The sequence below is a fragment of the Podarcis vaucheri genome, assembly GCF_965113315.1.
Source record: "Podarcis vaucheri genome assembly, chromosome: 15".
NCBI lineage: Eukaryota > Metazoa > Chordata > Lepidosauria > Squamata > Lacertidae > Podarcis > Podarcis vaucheri.
In genome coordinates this window covers 16,255,818-16,275,220 of record NC_138753.1, presented here as the reverse complement: position 1 = coordinate 16,275,220, position 19,403 = coordinate 16,255,818, and the positions used below count along the sequence as shown (strand labels likewise).

The window sequence follows — 19,403 nt, the reverse complement described above, 5'->3', positions numbered from 1 at the left end:
ACAGGCTCCTGTCGTTTATGCCGCTGGCCACCACAACATCCTGTGGTGGTGAGTTCCGCAGGCACCCTTGCCACCGAGCCAGTGGCTTCTAACCGTTTCTTTCTGTCCTCCTTTGTAGCAAAATGCCTTTGGCGAGGAGCCGGCCAACTTCCTGCCCAGAATGACCCAGCTCAGCCCTCGGCTGTCCCCCGCCTCCAGCCCCTCGCAGTCCGTCCCAGCCTCGCTGCCATCGGGACCCCTGCTCGTCCCCAAGACGGAACGGCTCTCCCCCACCCCTGTCTGTGGTGAGTGGCGCAGAGTTGGCAGTCATCCCCCAGCACAGCCCTCCAGCTCTATTGACTTCTGATTATACGTCTGTCTGTGTGTGTAAAGGGGCTATTCTGTAGCAAGTCAGCAAAAGGGGCCAATTTTGAAGTGTGTGGGGAACTCCTCATGGTCCTCGCTGTGGCCTGTGGAGAGTCCCTAGCCATGCCCCCAAAGAAGGATCCCAAAATGCAGGCAGTTGTGTTGACCTGCATATATTGGTGCCTGCCCCCCTACAACCTCATAGACCCTCCAGGTGGTTCCTGTGTTTTCCTTGGGTTCAGTTTCCCTGGAATGAAAGTCACTGGAGACTGTGATGTCTTTAGGATACAGAAGTGGTTCCCAAACTTTCTGGAGCCACCCCCCCCTTGGTTCCATAAACTCACCCCCAGGGGCCCCTACCCTATAAACAGCTTTATGCAGAATAGCAGTTTGCACGACCCCTGAGGAAGTTAGTAACACAATCACATTCAGCCAAGAATATTGCAGGAGAAATATTGCTGCGCCTTCTTGCAGTGCTTTTGAATCTGTGTACTTTTGTCCATTTACTGTATTTATTTCCCCCGGTTTGAACTATAAAATGGTGGTTTTCTTGAGTCAAAATGAGAGTACCCCTAAACATTTTTAAGGAAAAAAAGCACTGAACAAATGTGTCAGGGTGAAGGAAATTTATAGCATGAAACATCCGCCTTAACCCTCTTACCAGACATGCACAAACTTTTCCCTACCGCAGATGTACAGTGACTGATTTATAAGGAAATCAATAGCTATTACCAGTGCTGTTTTTCTAGAAAAACTGGTGCCCAAACTCACCATGAATGCCTTGTTCTCTTAGAATGGCATTGGCACCCACCCGGGAACTGCCGGAACTGAGTTCCAGCTGAATAAAAGCCTGGCTATTACCAGTAATCTTGTGATCATAGATGCCAACTCTGTGGGACTGAGGACAGCTCAGTCCCTGTCTCCCCCCCCCCCCGTATGCGGGGACGGGGCTGAGCCCCCCCCCAATCTTGAGGGCCTGGCAGTGGCGTAGCGTGGGGGGTGCAGGGGGGGCTGGCCGCACCGGGCGCAACATCTGGGGTTAGGGCAAATCCACGGGTTAGGGGGCGCAAATCCACGGGTTAGGGGGCGCAAATCCACGGGTTAGGGGGCGCAAATTACTTGCCTTGCCCCGGGTGCTGACAACCCACGCTACGCCACTGGGGCCTGGGTCCCACCAGACCTCCCTGTGGTAGTAGGGGGCCCTATTGGGCCTATCCATGGTGTTGGCAGGCCTCGCGGCCACTTCCCGACAGGTGTGATGTCACAGGTGTGTGTCGCATGTGTTATTTCATGCGCACGTGATGAGCTCCACCCCCTCCCAGTGTCGTGTGGAACTTGGCTTGTGACAACTCATAAATAGAAACAAACACGATCAAAGGAAATAGCTTTGGAAGAGCAGGAAAACATTAAATAGGAAGCGAGGAAGGTGTTTCGCTCGAGGCTCTAGCCTGGTCAGTTGTAAAGAAGCGGTCAGTGGGCTCAGAGGGGCCCAGATCCAGCGCCCTCCCCACAGGTAATCTCACTGCTCCCTTGAGGAATGACCAATACATAGGGTTTTATTGACCATGTATATATGACCTGAGCATGGGATGGAAGGCTTGGCAGCACTTATGCACCAACACATCTTGCTTCTTCATTAATCAGTTCCTCTGATGCTCAGGGGACAATGCCATCCTTCCTGCTCTCAACAAAATGAAACACAAGCCCCATATCCCGGAGCTACGCTGCCCTCCTCCATTATGCTGTGGGTCAGTGGTGAAGGAGAAGCACTCTGTGCATGCTCAGATGTGATTAAGAACAGCAGAGTCTCTTTCTCCTCCCTCCTCAGGCAGTAACCGGAGGATGTCGGGGCAGGGATCCCCAGTGCTGCTGGTGGAGGGGATGATTTCACCCAGCCCCTACTCATGCAGTCGGAACAAGACGGAGCCAAGCAAGGTAAGGAGGCGAAACAGAGGGGTCTATGCATGCAGTTGATGAAGAGCGCTTGCATCCCGTTGGACAGGTAGTGATCAAAGCAGAAAACGTGACTAGTCACCTCCCAATGAAAAGAGAGTCATTGTGGTGCAATGTTGGACTAGGGTCTGGGTTCAAATCCCCACTCGGCTGTGAAATTCACTGGGTGACTTTGGGGGCCAGCCACTGCCTCTCAGCCTAACCTACCTCACAAGGTTGTTGTGGGGATTAAATGAGGAAGAGGAGAGCTTGAGCTTCTTAGAGAAATAGGTGGGACATAAGTCCAAAAAATAAACAACAATAATACAAATGTACTCTTTGGTGGGAGTCTGGACTCTGTTTCGTGTTCCAACATTGGTCACCTGAATTAATTCCTCTCACCAGCCTCGTGGGAAGTATGGGAGCTATAAGAAATACTTCCTGGCTCCCTCATTCACATTCCCAATCCTTTCATTCAATGATATATATATTTTCCAGGTGGGTCAATTGCCTTCGGTATATGCACTTAATCCTCTGGCCGTCCTTTGCTTGTTGTTTTTTTGGGTCTTCTTTTGTATCCGTTTCCTTTTTCATATTGCATTGTGATCCTGAAAACCTTAGCAGAAGTTACTCCAAGAAAAACAGGGAGAAAGAAATGGAGTTGTTATTGTTATTATTCTGCCCATTATTCTGCTTTTTATTATCTTTTAATTTTCATGCTCTGTTCCTAATGTTGTACACCGCCCTGGGATCCTGGGATCAAGGGTGGTACATAAAGGGAAAATAATAATAATAATAATAATAATAATAATAATAATAATAATAATAATAATAATAATAAATAATAATAATAATAATAATATTTCCCAGCCCTCCCTGGAGATACCATCACGGATTGAACCTGGGGCCTTTGCCAATGCACATTGGCAATGCAGGTGTGCATTCTGTCCAATGCTCCTCTTAGATATTTACGTGGCATACCAAAATCTGAACCATAGAGTTGGAAGGGACCCAATGGGCCATCTACTACAAGCTCCTGCAATGCAGGAATCGCAGCAAAAGCATCCCTGGCAGGTGGCCATTAAAAACATCTGAGGAGGGACAGTCCACCACCTTCCAAGACCGTCCAACAGGAGTGGCTTTCTGCACCCCACCCCCGTCTAGCAACTGACCTTCCTTCTTCCACAGACCGAGAGCCGCCGGATCACCCACATCTCGGCTGAGCAGAAGCGCCGTTTCAACATCAAGCTGGGCTTCGACACCCTTCACAGTTTGGTCAGCACCCTGAGCTCCCAGCCGAGCCTCAAGGTGAGCGGCAAGGGGTTGGGGTGGGAACAGACAAACAGGACAGGGAGGGGCACCCTGAGGCTTGCAAGACCACAGGAAGCTGCCTTATACAGAGTCAGGCCATTGGCTCATCTGGCTCTGTATTGTCGACACTGACTGGCTGCTGCTCTCTGAGGTTTCAGGCAGGGAATCTATCCTCGAAGTGCCGGGCATTGAACCAGAGAATTTCTGCAAGCCAATCAGATGCCCAGCATTGGAATGGAGTCATTCTCTGTATTTTACTTACTTACTTACTTACAGTGGTACCTCGGGTTACAGATGCTTCAGGTTACATACGCTTCAGGTTACAGAATCCGCTAACCCAGAAATAGTACCTCGGGTTAAGAACTTTGCTTCAGGATGAGAACAGAAATCGTGCTCTGGCGGCGCAGCGGCAGCAGCAGGAGGCTCCATTAGCTAAAGTGGTGCTTCAGGTTAAGAACAGTTTCAGGTTAAGAACGGACCTCCGGAATGAATTAAGTTCTTAACCCGAGGTACCACTGTATTTCATGAGATTTTTACACCACTTGGTTGCAAGAGAAACCATCCCAAAGCAGTTTACAGATAAAACAATGAAATTATCAAGGAAGACAACTTTCAACAGATAAAACCAACAGCAAACTCAAAACAGATTAAGCCACATTCTTGCTTAAACAAAAATGTCTTTAGCGGGCACCAAAAGGAATACAGCGAAGGTGCCTGCCTGCCGTCAAGAGGCAGGGAGTTCCAAAGTGTAAGTGCAGCCGCACTACAAGATCGATTTCTTACAAATGCGGAACTGGTGTCATGTGACACCTGTAATGGAGCAGCAGATGTGACATTGAATGGCTGGGGCTCTTGAAGCTCTCTCTGGCCTCTTGATGAACCCGGCATCTCTAAGCCTACCCCGCTTTCTCCCTCCTGCCTCCCCACACCTGACGATGCTGTGCAGGTCAGCAAAGCCACCACCTTGCAGAAGACGGCTGAGTACATTGGCAAGCTGCAGCAAGAGCGAGCTGCCCTGCAGGACGAGGCACAGCACCTGCGGGATCAGATCGATGAGCTGAACGCTGCCATCAAGTAGGACTCTATGTGGTTTTTTGGGGGAGGCACATCGGGAGGCACATCTCAGGGGTGGGGATCTCAATCTGGCCAACAGGCCAGTTCCTGACCTTCCCTGTTTCATGTGAGCCCCGTTTTGCCCCGTTTGCTGGTTCACATTGAACCATGCGGGCAAAGCCACAGCGCTTTGTGAGCACTGGCGATTTATTTGTTTGTTTATATACTTGTATACTGCTTGCCGTAAAAACATATAACCAAGCCCTTTACAGCAATAAAGGCATAAAGCCATACAAGGAAACCACTGAAAAGTTAAAAACAGACATCAGTTAACCATTGTGAAAAGATGTGTTCTTAATTGCCTGCGTAGGCCAGGCAGACTTAGAAAAGTTTACAGCAGGCATTTCAAGAGTTAGCACAGAAGGTGCCTGCTGAATCTAGTGGCAGAGAGTCCCACAGGACTGGGCTGACGACAATAAAGGCTCAAGCCTTGCCAATTTAGGAAAGACTAGCGACGCCCCTGCAGATGATATCAGAGATTGTTTCCCCTGAAAGGAAACCTGTCTCCTTGTGGTTCCTTTTGCAGCTTGTGCCAGCAGCAGCTCCCTGCCACGGGGGTGCCCATCACCCGCCAGCGCTTCGACCAGATGCGGGACATGTTTGATGACTACGTCCGTTCTTGCACCTTGCAGAACTGGAAGTTCTGGGTTGTATCCTTTTTGGGAGGGGAGTTGTTGTTGTCGTGTGTGTGTGTGTGTGTGTGTGTGTGTGTGTGTGTGTGTGTCTGTGATCACAACTACTCTTCACAGTACTTGGTAAGGATTAATTGGAAATAGGCAGCAGTGGAGAGGCAAGCAATAATTGAGATAAAAGTCGAGTAGCAGGCAACATGATAGAAGTTTATAAAATGATGCCTGGCATAGAATCATGGGATTGTGGAGTTGGAAGGCACCTGAGGGTCATCCAGTCCAACCCCCTGCAATGCAGCAATTTCAACAAAAGCGTGCATGGCAGATGGTCATTCAATCTCTGCTTAAAAACCTCCAAGGAAGTCTGCTCCACTGTTGAACAGCTCCTACCATCAGAAAGTTCTTCCTAAGATTTAGTCTGAATCTTCTTTCTTGCAACTTGAATTCATTGGCTTGGGTCCAATGCTCCAGAGCGGGGAGGGGGGGAGGGGGAAGCTTTTTCCATCTTCCATGTGACAGCTTGTTAGATATTTGAAGTTGACTATCATACCTTCTCCCAGTCTCTTCTTATCCATGGAGAAAGTGGATAGAGAAAAGTTCTTCTCCCTCTCTCAAAACACCAGAACTGGTGGACTTTCAACGAAGCTGCATGTTGGAAGGTTCAGGTCAGATAAAAGAAAGTACGTCCTCACATAATGCATCGTTAAACTGTGGAACTCCCTCCCACCGGAGGCAGTGATGGCCAACAACTTGGATGGCTATAAAAGAGGATTGGACAAATTCACGGAGGCGGAGAGGGCTGTCGATGGCTACTAGCCATGGTGGCTCTGCTCTGCCTCCACATTCAGAGGCAGCAATGCTTCTGAATACTAATTCCTGGAAACTGCAGGGGAGGAGAGTGCCCTTGTGGTTGTGTCCTGCTTGCGGATTTCCCTTTGGGCCACTGTGAAAAGAGGATGCTGGACTAGATGGGCATTGGCCGGATCCAGCAGAGTATAACTATATTCTTATATCCTTACATGGTTGTGGACACCACCCAGGAGGTGGGGTGTGAAAGCAAGGAGCTGCTATAACCCCATAAACATGGTATGTCAAATGCATGTTGCAGGCGACAGTAAAATGTAATCATTTTAGAATTCCGTTCTGCTGTTGGTTAGGTGAAAGTGGGTTTTAGCTCCAGGGAAAATGCTACCTAGGCAGTAGAAATGTCATGTGGCTCAGAGCCCCCAAATTCAGGAACAGACAGTGGACCGGTTGGATTTTGAGACAGTGCAAATAAGAGAAGGTGGCGATGGCGGGGCAGCTCATCACACTCCCTTCTGGTCCTTAACAGCACCCCCTCTCTCAGTTCAGCATCATCATGAGGCCACTCTTTGAGTCCTTCAACGGGATGGTCTCCACAAGCAGCATGGAGACCCTCGGCCAGACGTCCCTGGCCTGGCTGGATCAGTACTGCTCTCTCCCAGCGCTGCGGCCCAGTGAGTAGTTTCTGTGACCCCCACTTCCTTCCCTCCAGGAGGGTGATGGCAGTTGAGTCTTTCAACACTGTCGCCATCTTCTTCCTAGTACAGCAAAGGGGTCCTGGATAAGAAGGCTTCTTGGACAAAGGGAGGCACCATGTAGAAAATATACACAAAGATGATAATAATAATAATAATAATAATAATAATAATAATAATAATAATAATAGCAGCACAGGAAAGAGCAGTTGAGCAAACTAGGAAATGGTGTGTACATTCTGAAAGCTATCTCCGTGCTGCCTCACGAGGCCCAAAGTGTGAATGGCTTCTGTCGGGAAGTGACTCTTTCTCAAGTGGAGCCAGTGATGCTCCCGAAATCCCAGGAAACCGCAGGAGGTGAGAGTTCTGTTGTGCTTGTGGGTTTCCTATTGGGCATCAGGTGGGCAGCTCTGAGAACAGGATACTGGGCTAGACCTGATCCAGCTACAGCATTCTTCATAAGTGCTCACTGATGTTTTTAAAAGAGGACGAGGCAAAGTTTTTGTTGTCATTGCACTTATTATTATTATTATTATTATTATTATTATTATTACTACTACACTTGATTTATTAATTGCCTTCTGAAGCACTGTCTCTTCCCAGAAGAGGCATCTGGTTGGCCACTGTGAGGAACTGGGTGAACCCTCACATGGCTTGATCCAGCTACATGACTTTGCTGATGGTCTAATGCTTGCTTTTCTTCCTTCAGCCGTCCTGAGCTCCCTCCGTCAGCTGAGCGTTTCCACCTCGATCCTGACCAACCCGGCAGCCATCCCTGAGCAGGCCACCCAGGCAGTGACAAGGGCAGGAGCCAGCAATGGTTCTTCGTAGCCCCAGAGGATGATGAGACTCCAGCATGGCCATTGGCTAGAGCAGCACCAGCAAGATCTCTCATCCCAGCTGAGGAACTGCTTGTCCAGAGCGGCTTGGAGGAGAGAAGCAGCCTGGAAGAAATTGCCCACACCCCAGGCTGACCAGCCCCCTTTCCTGGAAGGGAAGCCTCCTTCACCCTGGCAGACTATTCTGTGCCCATTTCCTCCTGAATTTACTAGCGACCACAGCTCAAAAACCACCCGGCGCAAGCCACAACCGCAGCACTCTCCACATCCTGGCCTATGTAGGAAGTGGACTTGCCACCAGACCTCAAGTAGGCTGTGTACTTCTTCACACAGCGCATAGTTCAACTCTGGAACTCGCTCCTGCAGGTAGCAATGATGGCCACCAACCTAGATGGCTCTAAAGAGGATTAGACTAATTCGGGTAAAAGTAAAGGTAAAGGGACCCCTGACCATTAGGTCCATTCGTGGCCGACTCTGGGGTTGCGGCGCTCATCTCGCTTTATTGGCCGAGGGAGCCGGCGTACAGCTTCCGGGTCATGTGGCCAGCATGACTAAGCCGCTTCCGGCGAACCAGAGCAGCGCACGGAAAAGCCGTTTACCTTCTCGCCAGAGCGGTATCTATTTATCTGATTCGGGAGGGGAGGGCTATTGATGGCTACTAGCCATGATGGCTATGCTCTGAATACCACTTGCTGGAAATGGCAAGAGAGGAGAGGGCTCCTGCTCCTGCTTGTGGGTTTCCCAGGAGAGGCATCTGGGTGGCCACTGTGAGAACAGGATGCTGGACTAGATGGGCCCTTTGGCTTGATATAGCGGGACTATTCTGATCTTCTGATGCCTGCTTTCTCTCTGCACACATAATGGACACTCTTCAGCTTCTGCAGTGGCACTGTGCCACTTTCCCAGTCACTGTGGGTTCTGGAAGATGCCCTTTTTCCTCTGTCAAATCTTGCCTGTCTCCATCAGTGCCACCCAGGCCTCTGAGATGCGCCCATGTTGCAACTGGACAACCCCCTGCTTGTGCCTTAGCCCACATTTCAATCATTTTAGGAGACTTTTTTCCAAAGAGAATCCCAATGGCACCCCACTTATATTGGTAGAACACACACGGTCGCTTTTCCCGAATGAAGAAAAACCTACATTTTCAGACAGGGTACATGGTCTCGTTCTTCATTTGTGGGGAAACTTTGTCAAACCGCTGTTGTTACATTTTTGCATTCACTAATTTCTGAGTGAAAGGTATTTTCAGGGCCCTCTTTTCTCAGATGCCTCTCAGAAACCTGCACACTAGGCACAAACCCTCTCACAGTGTTTTATCTCCAGAATCTGGAACTCTAATGTAGACTGCCCCTGAACGTGGAGGTCTCACTTAGCTGTCACATTTAGTTGCCCCAGCATCAACCCACCTGCTAAACAGTGCAGCAACTGCCTTCCGCTAGCCAGCAAACTCCCCTGGTGACCTTTTCTTAAGCTCATGCCTGCGTCTCTTTTCCAGCCCATGTTTAAACTGCGAAAAATTTCCTCCACCCTCCACCCAAGGGGAATAAATCCCAGCTGCTCCTGCTTCTTTCAAAGTGAAACCATCAGAACCATCTTGTGCCAGGCTGTGCCAAATCCGAAACAAGCAGCCACAATTGTAACAAGGACATGTTTGCACCTGCGTAGCGGAAACACTGCCTCCCAGTGCAGCAATAAAACTTCTGCAAAAGCTTACGTTTATTCTGTAATGTGATCTATTTGCTTATATTTTCTGTAATTGCCCCCCCTTTACAATTGGGATTGAAAAGAGCTTCTTTGAACTCCCGCAGTCTTTAGGGAAAGAGCCATAGCTCAGTGGTAGAGTGTCTGCGTTAGAACCAGAAGGTCCCAACTTCAATCCGCAAGAGCATCTCCAGGCAGGGTTGAGAGAAACTCCTTCCTGAAACCCTGGGGAGCTGCTGCCAATCAGTGTAGGCAGTACTGAGTTAGATGGGCCTAATAGTCTGACTTGATATATCAAGGCAGTTCCCTGACGACTCCTTCTGCAGGCTAGTGTAACTAACAATCTCACAACACGTTCATTTAAGCAAACCCCCAAATTTTAGGCTTCACGTCTAAAAGGTTTTTATTTCAGCAGGCTGCATTCCCAAACTCCTGGCTAATTTGTTCTCTCCCTGCCTTGCATCTCCTGTAGAGTTATGGGGATAACCTCTTAGAGTGAAAGAAGCCTTTGCTTCTGTGTGCCTGGCATTGCAAGAATGTGTGTATTTCTGGGAGTGGCTTACGATGGCCCTATAATATAGTCAGTGGTTTGTCCCCACATTTTTCATGAGTGAGAGAGTCAAGCTATGACAACACTGTACTGTGGCCCATGGATAGTTCTGTAGGTAAGGCTAAAGGGGGAGAGTAACCTGCATCAATCCTGCAGTTTAATCCACTCTCTATATCAGTGGTTCCCAAACTTTTTTGGGGGGTTACCGCCCCCATTGTTCCAAAAACTCATTCCCAGGGCCCCCTACCCTATAAAAAACATTATTCAGAATAGCAGTTTGCATGGCCTACTAAGGAAGGTAATAACACAGTAAAATTCAAATGAGTAACAATTAATTGCACATCAAATTAAAAGCATTTAGTTTAATTAATTCAACAAAATTGATGAACTGGATCCAGTGATACCAACTTTTCAAAGTAATTTTCATTTCTAGCTTCCCTCTTTCCTCTTGGCGCCCCTCTCAGGTAATTATGTTCCCTCCCCCCCGGGGGGGCAGTACTGTCCACTTTTGGTACCGGTGCTCTATATTATATGGATATCGCAGGGTGTTCTGGCAGGGACCCATTTACATCCCTGCAGTGCAGACTGCTGTTATTATGCCATTTTGTGGCAGTGCATGGCGACTGACAACAGCCCTGCAAAGTAGGGTGCTTCCAGGTGGGGCTTTACAGTGGTATTGGTGCTCCTCACAGACACAAGATTATCGGCATCAAAATGTCAGCCTGGATAGATCACATGCATCTCCATTTAATCTGGATTTATCCTTTCCAGGGGAAATCCAGCAAGTAAACTTAAAATAGTTGTTTCCAATGACTTGGTTGCAGTGTCAAGCTGGTGTCTGGAAGCACCCCCAGTCTGTGGTTAATGGTGCAGGGTGGCAGGTGAGACTGAGGTAGAGGGAGAGTAGCTTGCGACAGCCATGCAGTATACGTTGATGTAAACATTGGGGTTTGGCTTTTGCTGACCAACTCCCATGGGACTCTGAGTCCCCTAAGTCCATGATTGGTCAGAGAAGAATGGATGGAGGCAGGACCCAGTGGAAATCAAGGCATATCTTTATTTTCTGTTGCAACAGAGTTCTCTTCCCTCCATGCAAGGAGGGAGAGACCCAGAACAAAGTGTGCAGGAACCTTTAAAGACTTTTGACATTGCCCAACCCCTTAGCCAAAGACCACCCTAAAAGCATCACACATACATCATAGGAGGCAGTCTACAGCAGAAATCCTGTCTGCCAGGATACCTGATGGTGGTCACTGATTCCATTACCTGGGTAGCTTGGCCATTTTTTTGTGATGGTAATGTTACCGGAATCAGAATGGGGGAGGCACAGACCTGTTCCCATGGCAGGGGTCACCAGACTTTGACTGGTCTGCTCCCTTCATTTCCTTCCCCTTCACATCCAGGGTGTGTTCATACATAAGGCTAGACCATTTGCCATACTCATTCATTGGGGAATAATCCGCAAGATGCCTAGCCAATCAAGAACTACCCACAAGATGCCTAGCCAATCAAGAACGATCATTCAAATAGCTGTCAAATCGGCAACCAATCAGAAGAGTCCATTTTGACAGCAACTTTGATATGCTTATACAATAGCACCCCCTAACAAGGGCTCAGCTGGGGTTGCAGAGAACCCCCGCTGGTTATTAGTGTGTCTAGTTTAGCTTTTAGACTTTTTCTAAGCATGTACGTTTAGAAATTCATATAAAATCAATCCTGTGGCGGATTCTTACAATTTCAACATTGTCTTGCTCAGAGAAGGGAGGCCTACCAGAGGAGGGGCTTGATCTATGGGTAAGGTCAGCCATAAGAATAGGACCATGTACCCAATGACAATACTACCTGGGTGATAAACCCTGGCATCCTGCTCCAGAGCACCAGACTGGTAGTCATTGCAAAGACAATGACCGTCCTGCTTCAGTGGATTGGGGGTCTAAGTAAAGACAAAGAGGTGTACTTGACAACTGGGGGAAAACAGGAAGATGTAAATACTTTTTTTTTTTGTACCTGGAAACAGGAATGTAAATTTGACTGACAGGGCAGGTCTGACACTCAAGTTTCAGTTCAGATGCTACACCTGATTTATGACAAGTGCATGATCTTTTTCCAAGGGTGTTGTGAGTAACTATGAGGAACTTTTAAAATGAGAAGCATCTTTGTTCAGGGCTTCTCTCTGCTTCCTTTATGTTGTAGTTTGAAGTCTTGTTGAAACAATAAAGATCAGGCCTCCTGGCTGCTATTTTGCGTCATTATCTTGGCCGGAACTTTTTGTTTGATGATCCAACTTGAGCCCACAGAACTCCCTGCTACAGTAAATACTTTAGTTCCTGAATCCAGGTCACAGGCTCACCCTATTCATACACAAGTACACCCTTGACAGGATTTGAAGCATCTGTAAGTAAAAAGACAATGGGAAAGCTTTCCCCATTTACCTCCCTTACTGCAGAGGAATATTTGAGGTTATTGGGAGAGTCAAAATGGCTTCAGGATTGAGAGAGAAGAGGGAGAACCATAACTTTGAAAATGTTTTGTTTGAAACTTCGAGTTTGTGAGAGAATTTATCTATAACCAGATCACTTCTGACCTGAATTTACAACAGCCCTGCAGAGCAGTCCAGTGCAGCTACGATATTCTCAGGAACATATGAGGGCTGATGCTTGGAAAGAAGATGGTTTCTAACAGCCCCGCAGTGTAGTCCAGTTCGTTTCCCACTATGGTGTGGGCTGAGAGGAACTTACAACAGCCCTGCAGTGTAGCCCAGCGTCCCCTCCCTCCGCCACAGCCCTCCAATAACACTCACTGGCCTTCCCCCGCACCACTTCCCATTGGCGAATAGCCGAGCCACGCATCCCTCCAATCGAGTGCCAGAACGCCATCACTCTGCGCGCTCCTCCTCTTCCATCGACCAGCTGTGCGGGCAAATGCGTCGCCTTATGACGCCATTTGCCCGCCCTCGCCCGTGATGCGTTCTTTCCTGCTATTGGCAGAGGAACGCGTCCGTCTGCATCCCGCCCAACAGCAACCACGGCGCTACCCGTTTCTCAGCAAGGAACTGCCTCCCAATTGGGTCCTGGCCCTGTGGCGTCACTAGCCGGCCGGCTCCTTACCTCGGAAGCGAGCCAAGATGGCGGAGGTCAGTCGCGGAAGGGCGGCCTGGTTGGGCCGCTGAAGCCGGCGGCATCCCATGGCCTTGTTAAGGGGCCTGAACAAGGGGACGGCGGCCCCACTGCTGTGGGCGCCCCGGGCGGTGCTCTCCCGCCCGCCCCAGACGGCGGGCCTTTCGGGGACCGAATCCGGGGGCGGAACAGGCCGGCCAGGCTCCGGTCCACAGGACTTGTACGACCTGCTGGGGGTCCCCTCGGGGGCCACGCAGGCGCAGATCAAGACGGCATACTACAAGCAGTCTTTTCTGTACCACCCGGACCGCAACGCCGGCAGCGAGGAGGCGGCGCGGCGCTTCACCCTCGTCAACGAGGCCTACCTGGTGCTGGGCAGCGTCGCCCTCCGAAGGAAGTACGACCGCGGCCTCCTCAGCAGGGAGGACCTGCGCACCGCCGGGAAGCCCTCGGGCAAGACATCAGGGTCCTCCTCCTCCTCCACCACCACCACCTCTTCAGCCACCAGGACGCAGCCCTTTGCCTCCACGTGGCCCCACAACAAGCCCATATTCGACTTTGACAAGTTCTACCAGGCCCACTATGGGGAGCAGCTGGAGCGTGAGCGCTTCATCCGCGAGAAACGACGGGAGATGCAGAAGCGCAAGGCCGAGATGGAAAATATGTGGCGTCGGGAGCACCTGCAGGAGTTGCTGGCCGCCATCACTTTCTTGTCAGCTCTGATCCTCCTGGTCAGCTTCAAGTGAGCAAGGAGGAGGAGAAGCTGGCATGGCCAGGTGTCACTTTGGGCTTGCCACTCCTGGGGGACTTTCTCCTGGAGCAGGCAGAACCGGCTAGGAGAAGCGTGTCCTCCCCAAAGGCTCTGGCTTCAAGAGGTACAAAAAGCATCCCTCATGAAGGCTGATACGGGTTCCCACCAGGGCCAAGCTTGGAGAGATCTCTGCTTCCCTACATGCCTCACTGTAATCACCCAGAGAACATAACAAACAATTTGAGAAGGATTTGGAGTGTTGCCAACCAACCAACCAACCCCCTACACAGTGCTGGGGAGCAAGACTCCAGATGCCAGTTCCAATAATAATAAAACCTTTAAAACCTTTACTTTGCCTTAGAAATCATACCCCTATCATCCAACTACTGTTGGCATGGAATTGGTTGCCTCAGCTGTTTTATTTGGATCAAAGTGCAAGTGGGTTTAATTTCCCACACCTAATTGTACTGTGAGAAGTGGATGATATTTATGAGTGTCAGTGTATTGAGCATGGTGCTTCAGTTAGCAGGTGTCATCTCTGTAGCTTGAAATTCGCCCTTCCTCTGGGTGGGTGGGGGAGGGAGGGATTTCAGGTCTACCTTACCTTTATTTCATAAAGATTCTGCTGACTCTTTCATTGGAGTGTCCCCTGCACTTGGGCCCAAAAACGCTGCTCCACAACTTGGGCACTTAACAAACCTCTTTGTTTTGATACAGGATGCATCTGAAGAGAAGAAAATTCTCATTTGGAGACTTTGTGGTGGCTTCTAATAGTGTTCGGGGAAATGCATACGCTTTTATGGGGTAAACTGCTGTAGGATTCACTCTTGCAGTTTGGAATGTAATGACGTGGCCACTGTGTTTTGATCTGTATATCCAAAGGATTCAAACCAATCATGTGAATGATATTTATTTTAATATGCTGTATAAAGACACAAAGAAACATTTAGGAACTGTCTCCTTGTCCTTCCAAGTCTTAAAGTGAAGCACTTAGATGCTTTTGGAAACACAGCTGCCTGGTCCCCTCTTTGATTGGTAAGGTAAAGGTAAAGGGCCCCCTGACCATTAGGTCCAGTCGTGGACGATTCTGGGGTTGCAGCGCTAATCTCGCTTTACTGGCCAAGAGAGCCAGCGTACAGCTTCTGGGTCATGTGGCCAGCATGACTAAGCCACTTCTGGCGAACCAGAGCAGTGCACGGAAACGCTGTTTACCTTCCCACCGGAGCGGTACCTATTTATCTACTTGCATTTTGAGGTGCTTTCGAACTGCTAGGTGGGCAGGAGCTGGGACCGAAAAACGGGAGCTCACCCTGTTGGGGCTCCCCGTCGCGGGGATTTGAACCGCTGACCTTCCAATCGGCAAGCCCTAGGCTCTGTGGTTTAGACCACAGTGCCACCCTTTGATTGGTGTTGAGTTGTAAAAGTAACCAAACATTGTGTAGGGTTATTTAGAAGGCCAAGAGAGGAGAGAGTAGCATTTGGTGAATGTTATTCCTGCATTGCAGGAGTTTGGGATAGATGACCCTTTGACTCCCTTCAAACTCTAACATGTTATTCTTTGAATACATATGGGTAGGTTTCACTGAAATTGCAGGTGGGTTGAAGGTTGTGGGTCAGGCAAAGACTTCTAGTAAAAGGTGAGTTTTTAGTAGGCTGTGGGAAGGGGAGAAGCCCGCCCCCTTCTTCTCCCCATATTCTTTCCATTCACCATTCCTTCTTGCAATTCCCTTTGAAGCAAGTTAGGAGAGGAGGGCAACCACCCTGAGCTGTGGTTGGTCCAGCTCAGCAACTCCCCTTGTGTTGAAATCGTGTTTTTCCAAGCGCTGGGTTGCTGTTCCCGAGTGGTACAGCAGAGGGGGTCCTTGCACCATTGTTCAGCTGACAGTGAAAGGAAACTGATTTTTCATTTGGAAAGGATATCGTCATCCCACAGCTAAATAAGGAGGGAGTGGCTTGCTCAGCCAGGCTTGGTGAGGGAGCTCTTCTCACTGTTAGGTTGATGGCAAGGAAGAAGTTTTTTTGGGGGGTGGCTGATGAAGAAGCCTGAAACTAGCTGGGGAGGTAGTAGGATAACTGGATCACAAAACTATGAAAGGTATCCAATAGAAATATAGATGATTATATTGATTTCTCCCTAAGTGAAAACCTCACCAGGCAACCAGCCCATCCATTCCATTTGAGTATTTGCATCTGATTCAGGGTGCTGCTGTTGCTGCTGTCCTCCGAGCCCAGGTATCCCTTGGCCATTCAGAATAGCCCCCCTCCATCTCCCTTTTCAGCTGTGGAGTTTCAACTCCTGCTACAATTGTTGGACCACTTCCTTGGACAAAGGTCTTTCCTCAGACACCTATGAGATGCTTGAGCTAGCATTAGGGAGAGGGGGGGGGCGGCGGCATACAGACAAGAATGCAATTCTGACTGGCTTGGGCAGAAAATAAGTGAAGCTCTTTGCTGAATGCTATCCCTGATGAACTTGGCTGGTTAGCCACTGGGCGAGCATTAGCTACCCTCATCCTGGTCTTGCAAAGTGCAGGTCCTTGCATCTGGCCTCTAATCCCTACCTGGCCTTTGTGCCCAATCCTGCCTCCGAATTGCAACCCCCCCCCCCACTGCAAATTGAATTATCGTCTGTGGGTTTCTACTGAGGATTGAACTTAAATCTTCATACACTTGAGTATATCCTCATAGTCTGGTTCCACTGCAGGAAAAGATGCATCTGTCAGAATTCCTTCTCCTAACAGCATGAAGCAATAGTCAACATAACTCCTGTTCTGCTTCTGATGCTTTCTGTGCAGAGGAGGGCGAGCAAGATGATAATATCATTGTAGAGTTGGAAAGGGTAATCTAGTCCAAACCCCTGTAATGCAGGAATAAAGGGTCTGGAAACAGCCTTATGAGGAACAGTTGAGGGAGTTGGGCATGTTTAGCCTGGAGAAGAGAAGGCTTGAGGAAGATGGAGCAAGCTGCTTTCTGCTGATCCAGAGGGGATGACCCGAACCAATGGGTTCAAATAACAGGAAAGGAAATTCTGACGAAACCTTAGGAAGAACCCTCTGGTGGTAAGAGCTGTTTGACAGTGGAACAGACTCCCTTGGAAGGTGGTGTAATCTCCTTCACTGGAGGTTTTTAAACAGGTTGGATTGGCATCTTTCAGGGATTCTTTCGCTGTAGTTCCTGCAGTGCAGGGGGTTGGACTAGATGACTATTGGGGTCCTTTCTAATCCTACAATTCTTTGGTTTCAGCTTGATTTTCAAGCGTGAAGCCTGAAGTCCCAGGACTGGGTTTCCTCAGTGCTTTGGACCTCTTGTCCCCCAAGTTCACAAAAGCTAGCCCACAAATTAAAGAAGAAAAATGTGATGGGGCTGCCAGTCTGTTCATGACTGTTGGATACAACTCACATCAGCCCCAGGCAGCATGGGATGGTGAAGGGAGCTGGGAGTCCAAAACATCCCGAGGACCATGCAAGTTGAAGGATGTTGACTTAGCATGTAGAACCAGGGAGACCCAGGTTTAAATCCCATCCACCTTCAGCTATGTAGTTCAGTAGGTGACCTTCAGCCCCCCTCTCTCTCCCTCTCCCCCTCTCCTTCTGCCTGGCCTACCTCATAGGGTTGTGCTGAAGATAAAATGCAGCATGTGTGTGGGAGCACCATGTACGTAGCTCCTTAGAATATATATATAGTAAATAACCAAATAAAAGCCCCCCACAGGTCCCCCAGCCATGCCACAGAGCCTGCAGAAAGGGAGTAGGTATATACTCCTTGTTGCATGTGCTGCTTATTTCAGCCCGGGGTGGGGGGTCCTCTGAGACACACCCCACACGATCCTGACTGTCGGGTGAAGGCACATCGCAGTTGCTAGGGCTCTTTGGAGAGGTTTGCAGAACAGCAAGACATCCCTCTCTCACACACAGGAGGAGCTGGATGCTGCTGTTGCCAGGGCAACGGGCGGCCCATCAGCGAGCAGGAGAGCCTGGCTGGTCCTCTCCACCAATCGCAGGGCCTGGCTGGCATCCTAGAGACAGCGACTCTGCTGCCTGTAACCAGGGGTTACCCACTGGCAAATGGGAAGCAGATCTCTCTCCCCCCACCTTCCAGTCCCCCCCTCTCTGGGAAAGCGTTTGATTTCCTATTAACCTAAGCAACTGGGGGGGCTAAGAGGACCCCCTCCTCCCCATCAGCGGTTACTTAGCAGCTAGTTCATGAGCATAATAACCTGTCCCTGAAGGCTTGGGGGTGGGAGTGGGGGGGACGGGACAGGATCCAGCCAACTTATTTCTCCAGCTATGATTCCAGCAAGCAATGCTCGATTTCTGATGGGGAAGCCACCAGGAGCTCAAGGCAAGGCTGAAACTCCACTCTGTCCCTGGTTCCACACAGAGCTGCATTAGCCTGAATGAAGGCGAACAGAGTTTGTGCACCCAAATCAGCATTATTCGGGGTTACTCCAAATCACAACCACAGCCTTAAGGTGTGCATACACAAACACACATAGAACTATTTTCAATAGAAACAGAGTATGTAATTATTACTGATGACATTCAAGCTCCCCCTACCATTTTCTCCAAGGATTTTTTTTTTAAAGTTTGTGAAAAGGAAAGTGAGCTACCCAACAACTCTTCCTCTTTCTTTCTATCTTATCTATCTATCTATCTATCTATCTATCTATCTATCTATCTATCTATCTATCTATCTATCTATCTATCTATCATTAGCATCCTTCTGTCTTGAGAGACAAGGGAGTGTGCTTCCGGGGGTGAAGTCACTGCTGCATTAGCAGCACCAAAGTGACCTCCCCAGGGCGTGTCTGGGCAGTGTATATGGAGATCCTGGGCTGCCCAGATGGCAAGAATCTCCCCTCTTGGCCTCGCTGATATGGTCCAAAAGAAAGCAGAACAAGACATTTGGCACCAGCTTGGCTGCAGGAGTTGCTGGAAGGAGGAGTACAAGGCACCATCCAACCATCTTAGGGACTTCACTTCTGATTTGTGTAGGGTTTACACCTTAGCCTTTTCTTCTCCCAGATATCCCATAAGGAAGCAGAAGTTTAGGACCAGTCTTCCTTCTCCTAGATGGGCTACCTTCCCAGGTTGACAAGTCCCAAAACTGCCCTTGTGACAGTATGGACCCACAATTGGTTTTGTCTGTTCAATCCACCAGAACATGTCTTCGCATGCAAAGGAAGTCCCTACCTCCCTGAGGGTTTGAGACCTATTGGCTACCCTCACCTGGTTTAGCTGGCCAATTGACGCTGTTTCTGGGGTATGTTTCATGCTGACAGCTTATATGAGCCACAGGTGAGAGCTGAGTGCAAAGCGGGGACCAAAGGTGGAGCAACTACCCTAGAAGGAGCATGGTGTACCCTTCTGCTAACACCTCATAAACACATATATGAACGGCAAGCGAAACATGCCCAATTCCCTCAACCGTTCCTCATAAGGCTTGGTTTCCAGGCCCTTTATCACCCTGGTCACCCTTCTCTGCAAACCTCCTAGCTTCTCAATATCCTCCTTAAACTGGGGTGCCCAGAACTGAGCAAAGGAATCTGACCAAGACAGAATATAGCAGTACTGTACATTTCCTCACTGAACGAAGTTACTCCCTCACTTGAGAGTAG

The 19,403-nt window shown here is 49.2% G+C and overlaps 2 protein-coding genes across 2 annotated transcripts in view; both read left to right on the top strand.

Annotated features, from left to right (window-relative positions):
• The window catches only part of MLXIPL (MLX interacting protein like), a 42,525-nt gene extending 33,144 nt beyond the window's left edge, over window positions 1-9,381 (top strand). The window contains exons 11-17 of the mRNA XM_082201394.1: window positions 119-284; window positions 2,174-2,280; window positions 3,466-3,585; window positions 4,535-4,662; window positions 5,228-5,351; window positions 6,679-6,808; window positions 7,539-9,381. Of these exons, the coding sequence (XP_082057520.1) occupies window positions 119-284; window positions 2,174-2,280; window positions 3,466-3,585; window positions 4,535-4,662; window positions 5,228-5,351; window positions 6,679-6,808; window positions 7,539-7,660 (897 nt within the window). The 3' untranslated portion in view covers window positions 7,661-9,381. The remainder of the gene's footprint in view (window positions 1-118; window positions 285-2,173; window positions 2,281-3,465; window positions 3,586-4,534; window positions 4,663-5,227; window positions 5,352-6,678; window positions 6,809-7,538) is intronic.
• Window positions 9,382-12,997: 3,616 nt separating this feature from the next.
• DNAJC30 (DnaJ heat shock protein family (Hsp40) member C30) lies at window positions 12,998-14,735 on the top strand. The gene has a single exon (XM_082201586.1). It carries the CDS (start codon window positions 13,104-13,106, stop codon window positions 13,779-13,781), a length of 678 nt encoding a protein of 225 aa, XP_082057712.1. The 5' UTR covers window positions 12,998-13,103; the 3' UTR covers window positions 13,782-14,735.
• Window positions 14,736-19,403: the final 4,668 nt, after the last annotated feature.